Genomic DNA, 10,000 nt, shown 5'->3' with positions numbered 1-10,000 from the left:
TACCACAGGGACAATAGACCTGGTTTAGTCCTGGTTTAGTCCTGGTTTAGTCCGGGTTTAGTCCTGGTTTAGTCCGGGTTTAGTCCGGGTTTAGTCCTGGTTTAGTCCGGGTTTAGTCCTGGTTTAGTCCGGGTTTAGTCCGGGTTTAGTCCGGGTTTAGTCCGGGTTAGTCCTGGTTTAGACCTGGTTCAGTTCCTGCTGCTCTGGCCTCAGGAAACAAACAGAATTTATGAGTCTGAGTCTCATTATAATCATCATGAAGAACTTCCTCTGACACATTTAACGAGAAAAACAAGACCAGGACTGAACCAGGACTGAACCAGGACTGAACCAGGTCTAAACAAGAACTAAACTTGGTCTAGACCTGGTCCAGACTCAGTCTAAACCAGGTCCAGACCTAGTCTAGACCTGGTCCAGACTTGGTTTAGACCTGGTCCAGGTCTAGACCAGGTCCGTGTGGGACATGTGGAGTAAACATGGTGCAGTTTTATGAGGCGTTTTCATAAACACTATTTATCTTCTTTAAAAACACAAAAACACAAAAACACAAAAACATGTTTGGGACAAAATGACACGACAAAAACAGATAAAGTGTTTAGAGCCACGGGAGGACGGGGGGGGCAGGGTCTGCTGCTGCTGCTGTTGTTGTGCCCTTAGGCAACACACTTCCCTCCTCTACACTCTGACTGTGACTCTGACCTGCTTCTGTTTCACTCAAACTCTGAGCTCAAACTGAAAACACTCTGCTCCACCTCGTGATGTCACGATGTGCCAAAGGGACGAAGCAGCTGAAGAAGTGACCTGTTCATGTGCAGAACACCCGACACACAACACCCGACACACGACACCCGACACACGACACACAACACACACGACACGACACACGACACACAACACCCGACACACACACACCACGACACACGACACACACACCCGACACACGACACCCGACACACGACACACACACACCACGACACCGACACACGACACACACACACCCGACACACACACACCGACACACAACACCCGACACACGACACCGACACACGACACCGACACACACACACACGACACACGACACACACACCCGACACACCACGACACCCGACACACACACACACACACCGACACACACACACACACAACACACGACACACGACACACAACACACGACACAACACACCACGACACACAACACACACGACACCCGACACACAACACCCGACACCCGACACACACACCACACACACACACACACCCGACACACAACACCGACACACGACACCCGACACACGACACACGACACACACACACGACACACGACACACAACACCGACGACACACAACACACACACACAACACCGACACACACACACACACACACACACACACGACACAACCGACACACGACACACAACACACACGACACACACACACACACACACACACGACACACAACACACACACCGACACACACACACACACACGACACACGACACCCGACACACAACACACACACACACACACGACACACGACACCCGACACACACAACACACGAACACACGAACACACGACACACAACCACAACACACGACACCCGACACACGACACACCACGACACACGACACACGACACACGACACCGACAACACACCGACACACACACACACAACAACACACAACCCGACACACAACACCCGACACACGACACCCGACACACGACACCCGACACACACACACACAACACACAACACCGACACACAACACCACGACACACGACACCCGACACACAACACGACACACACGACACACGACACACCAACACACCGACACACGACACACGACACACAACACCCGACACACGACACCCGACACACACGACACACACGACACACGACACCCGACACACACACACACACGACACCCGACACACCACACACACGACACCCGACACACAACACCCAACACACACGACACCCGACACACAACACCCGACACACACGACACCCGACACACACGACACACGACACACACGACACACACGACACACACGACACACGACACCTGACACACGACACCCGACACACGACACCCGACACACAACACCCGACACACACGACACCCGACACACAACACCCGACATACACGACACCCGACACACGACACACACGACACCCGACACACGACACACGACACACAGGACACAGGACACACACAAGCGTCTGTGAGTCACTCAGTTCAAGCTGCTACAAACTGTTCCAAGACTAAATAAAAAGTTCACAGACACAGACTTGTTTTCCAAATGCACCGACATGAACAGTGTGTAAGGGACCCGAGTCAAACCCGTCACACACTTCAGTCAAAAACACACACCCACGATTTTAACAGAAATGTCTCTATTCAACCAAACCGAGCATTTGTCATGTGAGACTTTTTCATCAAAATGTTCTTCCACCTGTCGCCGTCTGGAGGAGGATCCTTCCACTCACAAACACCTGAACTGAACTGTTGATTCCACTGACACCACTGATTTATCCACAAGGAAACACAATCTGAGGCCCCGTCCACACTAGTGTGTATGTGAGTGGTGCTGTTGTGTGTACAGTGTTCGTTCACATTAATTTGATGTCCAGATGTGACGGGGACTGTGTGTAAGTCTGTCACCGCCGAGTCACTCACCACAAAACACTAAGACACACAATATGTGTCCAGTCACATAAACGTGTGTCTGTGTGCACCACCTGCACACGTATAATGTGTGAAAAGTTTCACATGAACCAACAACACGACAGAAACACAGAACAGACTGAACATCAGCAGAACACCCCTCTGACACACAGAGAGAAACACCCCTCACACACCCTCTGACACAGAGAGAGAGAACACCCCTCTGACACAGAGAGAACACACACACCCTCTGACACAGAGAGACACCCCTCTGTCACACAGAGAGAACACCCCTCTGACACAGAGAGAACACCCCTCTGACACAGAGAGAACACCCCTCTGTCACACCTCTCTGTCACACAGAGAGAACACCCCTCTGTCACACAGAGAGAGAACACCCCTCTGTCACACAGAGAGAACACCCCTCTGTCACACAGAGAGAACACCCCTCTGTCACACAGAGAGAGAACACCCCTCTGTCACACAGAGAGAACACCCCTCTGACACAGAGAGAACACCCCTCTGTCACACAGAGAGAACACACCCCCTCTGTCACAGAGAGAACACCCCTCTGACACAGAGAGAACACACACCCTCTGACACAGAGAGAACACCCCTCTGTCACACAGAGAGAACACACCCCTCTGTCACACACAGAGAGAGAACACCCCTCTGTCACACACACCCCTGACACAGAGAGAACACCCCTCTGTCACACAGAGAGAACACCCCTCTGTCACTCTGTCACAGAGAGAGAAACACCCCTCTGTCACAGAGAGAACACCCCTCTGTCACACAGAGAGAACACCCTCTGTCACACAGAGAGAAACACCCCTCTGACACAGAGAAGAGAACACCCCTCTGACACAGAGAGAACACCCCTCTGTCACACAGAGAGAGAACACCCCTCTGTCACACAGAGAGAACACCCCTCTGTCACACAGAGAGAACACCCCTCTGTCTCTGACACAGAGAGAACACCCCTCTGACACAGAGAGAACACCCCTCTGACACAGAGAGAACACCCCTCTGTCACAGAGAGAACACCCCTCTGAGAGAGAACACCCTCTGTCACACAGAGAGAGAACACACCCCTCTGTCACACAGAGAGAACACCCCTCTGTCACACAGAGAGAACACCCCTCTGACACAGAGAGAACACCCCTCTGTCACACAGAGAGAACACCCCTCTGTCACACAGAGAGAACACCCTCTGACACAGAGAAACACCCCTCTGACACAGAGAACACCCCTCTGTCACAGAGAGAACACCCCTCTGACACAGAGAGCACCCCTCTGACACAGAGCAGAGAGAACACCCCTCTGTCACACACCCTCTGTCACACAGAGAGAACACCCCTCTGACACAGAGAGAACACCCCTCTGTCACACAGAGAGAACACACCCCTCTGACACAGAGAGAACACCCCTCTGACACAGAGAGAACACCCCTCTGACACAGAGAGAACACCCCTCTGTCACACAGAGAGAACACCCCTCTGACACACCCCTCTGTCACAGACACACACAGAGAGAACACCCCTCTGACACAGAGAGAACACCCCTCTGTCACACAGAGAGAACACCCCTCTGTCACACAGAGAGAACACCCCTCTGTCACACAGAGAGAACACCCCTCTGACACAGAGAGAACACCCCTCTGTCAGAGAGAACACACCCCTCTGTCACACAGAGAGAACACCCTCTGACACAGAGAGAACACACCCCTCTGTCACACAGAGAGAACACCCTCTGACACAGAGAGAACACCCCTCTGACACAGAGAGAGAACACCCCTCTGTCACAGAGAGAACACCCCTCTGTCACACACCCCTCTGACACAGAGAGAACACCCCTCTGACACAGAGAGAACACCCCTCTGTCACAGAGAGAACACCCCTCTGTCACACAGACACAGAGAGAACACCCCTCTGACACACACCCCTCTGTCACACAGAGAGAACACCCCTCTGTCACAGAGAGAACACCCCTCTGTCACAGAGAGAACACCCCTCTGTTGCAGTCGTGTGGTTTAAGTTTAGTTTGTGTAAAACATAAACAAATGTGTTCAAATCTGTGAGGATAAAGAAAACCTGCAGACACAGAGTCGAGTCGAGTCGAGTCGTCACTTTGAGCTGCAGCTCAGTAACATGAGTCGGTCCATGTAAAGTCTGTTTTTACACTGACCGTTTCCCTTGGCTCAAAATCAGCTGCTGCAACTTTACACTTTCTCGTTTTTCTTGCTCACGTGACGTCGGGACATCGTAAAGACATGACACCCATCGATCATGTGACCAGTGTTTCAGGAGGGTTTGTGTTTCTGTGTGGACAGGAAACGATTTGATTGTGGAAACAGAAACGACGTGTCTGGAAGCAGATCGTTTTGGATTTGGTGACTGAGTGATTTGGTGATTCAGCGATACGGCTATAAGGCGATTCAGCGATTCAGCGATATGGTGATTCAACAATATGGCGATACAGCGATTCGGTGATATGGCAATTCAACGATACAGTGATTCAACAATTTGAGGATACAGCGATTATTTGATACAGCGATTCAGAGATTCAGCGATACAGCAATACGGTGATTCAACGATACAGTGATTCGGTGGTTCAGCGATTCAGTGATTCAACAATACAGCAATTCCGCGGTTCAGCGATATGGCAATTCGGCGATACGCAGATTTGTTTCAGTGTAAACAGGGTCTTAGTGACCTGAGTGTCACCGCCAAGTTTCTGTACGTTTTATTTCTGTACGTTTTATTTCTGTACGTTTTATTTCTGTACGTTTTATTTCTGTACGTTTTATTTCTGTACGTTCTGGACACACTTCCATGTTCACAAACTGCATGAAAGTTCCAGAGACCAAGTGACATTTCCACTAATCATCATCATCATCATGTGTCCTGTTCTGTTGAGTTCATAAACTTAAACACTGATGAGGTTTAATGTCACTGAAGTAAAAGTTCACACTGGGATGTTCGACGAATAAATCTGAACGTGTCACATCAAAAAACTCTTGAAATCATTAAAGGTTTGATAAATCACAGACGCTCGGAGTTTGTTTCCTCACGACATTTATTACAAAACTCTGTGTCCTGGAAAAACCTCACGTCTCCTCCACACGACCTGCAGAAACAGCTCCACCGCGTTTTTAAACTCCACACTCTTCACTACGATCATCGCGTCCCGGAGCCGTCGGTATCTACTCAACGAAAGGGAAAAGAGCCGTTCCACCTCATGACATCACAAGGTGGAACAGAACAGAGAACGTCTCGCACAAGGGCACAGCGACAGAGAGCAGGAATCAAACCGGCAACCTCCAAGTCAGAAGGTAAATACAGACAAAACTACTTTAGTCCTGGTTTAGTCCTGGCTGAGTCCTGGCTTAGTTCTGGTTTAGTCCTGGCTTAGTCCTGGTTTAGTCCTGGTTTAGTTCTGGTTTAATTCTGGTTTAGTCCTGGTTTAGTTCAGGTTTAGACCTGGTTTAGTCCTAGTTTGGTCCTGGTTTAGACCTGGTTTAGTTCTGGTTTAGACCTGGTTTAGTCCTGGTTCAGTCCTGGTTTAGACCTGGTTTAGTTCTGGTTTAGTCCTGGTTTAGTCCTGGTTTAGTCCTGGTTTAGACCTGGTTTAGTCCTGGTTTAGTTCTGGTTTAGACCTGGTTTAGTTCTGGTTTAGACCTGGTTTAGACCTGGTTTAGTTCTGGTTTAGACCTGGTGTAGACCTGGTTTAGTCCTGGTTTAGTTCTGGTCTAGTCCTGGTTTAGTCCTGGTTTAGTCCTGGTTTAGTTCTGGTTTAGTCCTGGTTTAGTCCTGGTTTAGTCCTGGTTTAGTTCTGGTCTAGTCCTGGTTTAGTCCTGGTTTAGTCCTGGTTTAGTTCTGGTTTAGTCCTGGTTTAGTCCTGGTTTAGTTCTGGGTCAGGTTCAAATGCCTGGGATGTTTCTCTTGTATGTGTGGATCCAGTGCAGTGTTTACTCTCGGGCGTTTCAAGCATAAACAAACAGGACCAGACCAGGATCATAACCAGATCTGAGGGTCCAGATCAGATCTGAGGGTCTAGACCAGGATCATAACCAGATCTGAGGGTCCAGACTCTGATTCGACTCAAATGAAAGACAAAATATTTAAAAAACAGAGAGATGGAGGGAGGAGGAAAGAAAAAAAGAGAGAAAGAAAGAAGAGGAACGAAGAAAAAGGAGGAAGAGAAAAGAGTGTAAACCTCAAAATGAGCGAGGGATGGAGAGAGAGAGGAGAGAGGAAGAGAGGAGAGAGGAAGAGCTGAGCCAGCGAGAGAGAGAGAAAGAGAGGGATGAAAAAGAGGACAGGAAACATCATATTTAAGAAGAAGAAGAGTTTAGAGAAAAATGTTAATGAGGAAGATAAAAAAAAGAGAAGGAATGGAGTGGAGAAGTAAAGAAGGAAAGGAGAAGGAGAGGGGGAAGGAAAGAATGAAGAAGAGGAGGGAGAAGAGAAGGAAAGGAGTGGGGAAGGGAGGAAGGAAGGAGAGGAGAAAGGAAAAAAGAAAGGACAGAAAGAAGTAAAGGAGGAAAGGAAGGAAAGAGAAAAGGAAATCAGAGAAGGAAGGACAGAAGGAAAGGAGAGGAGGAAATGAAAGAAGGAAGGAGAGGGGGAAGAAAAGGGGGAAATTAGAGGAGAAAATGAAAGAAGGAAGGAAAGAAGGAGAGAAGGAAGAAGAAGGCCAAATGAGAAAAGGAAAGGAGACAAGGGAAGGAGAAGAGGAAGGAGAGGAGGAAGGAAAGAAGAAAGGAGTGAAGGAAGTACAGGAGGAAAGAAAAGAAGGAAGGAGAGGAGAAAGGAAAGAAGGAATGAGAAAAGGAAAGAAAAGGAGGAAGGAGACAAGTAGAGAAGGAAGAAAAGGGAGAAAGGAGAGAAGGAATGGAGTGGAGAAGTAAAGAAGGAAAGGAGAAGGAGAGGAGGAAGGAAGGAAAGGAATGGGGAAGGAGAGAAGGAAGGAAGGAAGGAAGGAGAAGAGAAAGGAAAAAAGAAAGCAGAGAAAGAAGTAAACGAGGAAAGGAAGGAAGGATAGAAATGAGGAAGGTGAAGAGAAAGAAAAGAAGGAAAGAGAGAAGGAAGGACAGAAGGAAAGGAGAGGAGGAAATGAAAGAAGGAAGGAGAGGAGGAAAGGAGAGGAAAGAGGAGAGAGGAGAGGAGGAAGAAGAGGGGGAAATTAGAGGAGAAAAGGAAAGAAGGAAGGAATGAAGGAGAGAAGGAAGAAGAGGCCCAAATGAGAAAAGGAAAGGAGAGGGGGAAGGAGAGGAGGAAGGAAAGAAGAAAGGAGTGAAGGAAGTACAGGAGGAAAGAAAATAAGGAAGGAGAGGAGAAAGGAAAGAAGGAATTAGAAAAGGAAAGTAAAGAAAAGAAAAGAAAAGGAGGAAGGAGACAAGTAGGGAAGGAATAAGAGGGGGAAAGGAGAAAAGGAAAGGAGAGAAGGGAAGGAGACGGGAAGGAGAGAAGGAAAGGAGAAAGAAAGGGGAAAGGAAAGAATGAAGAAGAGGAGGGAGAAGAGAAGGAAAGGAGTGAGGAAGGAGAGAAGGAAAGGAGAGAGGGAAGGAGAGGAGGAAGGAGAGGGGAAGGAAAAAATGAAGGAGAGGAGGAAGGAAAGAAGGAATTAGAAAAGGAAAGAAAAGAAAAGAAAAGGAGGAAGGAGACAAGTAGGGAAGGAATAAGAGGGGGAAAGGAGAAAAGGAAAGGAGAGAAGGGAAGGAGACGGGAAGGAGAGAAGGAAAGGAGAAAGAGAGGGGAAAGGAAAGAATGAAGAAGAGGAGGGAGAAGAGAAGGAAAGGAGTGAGGAAGGAAAGGAGAGAGGGAAGGAGAGGAGGAAGGAGAGGGGAAGGAAAAAATGAAGGAGAGGAGGAAGGAAAGAAGGAATTAGAAAAGGAAAGAAAAGAAAAGGAGGAAGGAGAAAAGTAGGGAAGGAATAAGAGGGGGAAAGGAAAGGAAAGAACGAAGAAGAGGAGGGAGAAGAGAAGGAAAGGAGTGGGGGAAGGAGAGAAGGAAAGGAGGGAGGAAGGAGAAAAGGAAACGAGAGAAGGAGGGAAGGAAGGAAGGAAGGAGAGGAGGAAATCAGAGGAGAAAAGGAAAGAAGGAAGGAAAGAAGGAGAGAAGGATAGACATGAGGAAAGGAGTGAAGGAGGTAGGAGACAGAGCTCGTGCTGAATCCTCGCGCTTTAAACGTGCGGAGACAAGTCCGAAAGAAAAGAGACAAAAGAAAGAAAAGAAACACAGAGAGAAGGAAGGAAGAGAGGAAGAGAGAGAAAGAAAGAAAGAAAGAAAGAGAGAGTTTACAGACACGTGCGAAGGTAAAACATTAAAGAAATGTTCCGTAGTGTCAAACAGAACCAGCGGCGCGCGCGGAACAAAGCGCATGAGCACAGACACACAGAGTCCAGGTTTAGTCCAGATTCAGTCAAGATTTAGTCCTGGTTTAGTCCTGGTTTAGACCTGGTTTAGACCTGGTTTAGTCCTGGTCGTGGTAAGAAGAAAAGTGTCTTGCACAAGGACACAACAACAGTCAGGAAACATGAACAGGAATCAAACCAGCAACTTCCACCCGCACAAAGCAACTTTTACACTTTGACTTAAGGAGCCTGTTTTAGTCCCGGTGTAGTCCCGGTTTAGTCCTGGTTCAGTCCTGGTTTAGTCCTTGTTTAGTCCTTGTTTAGTCCTGGTTTAGTCCCGGTGTAGTCCTGGTTTAGTCCTGGTTTAGTCCTTGTTTAGTCCTGGTTCAGTCCTTGTTTAGTCCTGGTTTAGTTCCTGGTCAGTCCTTGTTTAGTCCTGGTTTAGTCCTTGTTTAGTCCTGGTTTAGTCTGGTGTTTAGTTCTGGTTCAGTCCTTGTTTAGTCCTGGTTTAGTCCTGGTTTAGTCCTTGTTTAGTCCTGGTTCAGTCCTGGTTTAGTTCTGGTTTAGTCCTGGTTCAGTCCTTGTTTAGTCCTTGTTTAGTCCTGGTTTAGTCCCGGTATAGTCCCGGTGTAGTCCCGGTTTAGTCCCGGTTCAGTCCTTGTTTAGTCCCGGTTTAGTCCTGGTTCAGTCCTGGTTCAGTCCCGGTGTAGTCCTGGTTTAGTCCTTGTTTAGTCCTGGTCTTGGTCCTGGTCTTGGTCTTGGTCCTGGTCTTGGTCCTGGTCGTGGTCTTGGTCCTTGGTCTGGTCCTGGTCTGGTGGTGGTGGTCGGTCTTGGTCTTGGTCGTGGTCTTGGTCCTGGTCTTGGTCGTGGTCTTGGTCCTGGTCCCGGGACTGACCGTGAGCGCGCGCGGGCTCGTGGGGTGTCCGTGCAGCGCGAGGACGCGGAGGACGAGGAGCGCGAGGAGCCGCATGTCTC

General features: G+C 48.7%; 1 protein-coding gene across 1 annotated transcript in view; it reads right to left on the bottom strand.

Moving 5' to 3' along the window:
- The window catches only part of LOC110168951 (stromelysin-3-like), a 34,748-nt gene extending 24,753 nt beyond the window's left edge, over positions 1-9,995 (bottom strand). Inside the window, 1 exon segment of the mRNA XM_055161986.1 lies at positions 9,921-9,995. Coding sequence (XP_055017961.1) covers positions 9,921-9,995 — 75 coding nt within the window.
- Positions 9,996-10,000: the final 5 nt, after the last annotated feature.

This window comes from Boleophthalmus pectinirostris, unplaced genomic scaffold, assembly GCF_026225935.1.
Source record: "Boleophthalmus pectinirostris isolate CB_2022bp ecotype Guang Dong unplaced genomic scaffold, ASM2622593v1 HiC_scaffold_4, whole genome shotgun sequence".
NCBI classification, from domain to species: domain Eukaryota; kingdom Metazoa; phylum Chordata; class Actinopteri; order Gobiiformes; family Gobiidae; genus Boleophthalmus; species Boleophthalmus pectinirostris.
The sequence above is the reverse complement of the archived record's forward strand: the minus strand, read 5'-3'. Positions and strand labels throughout refer to the sequence as shown.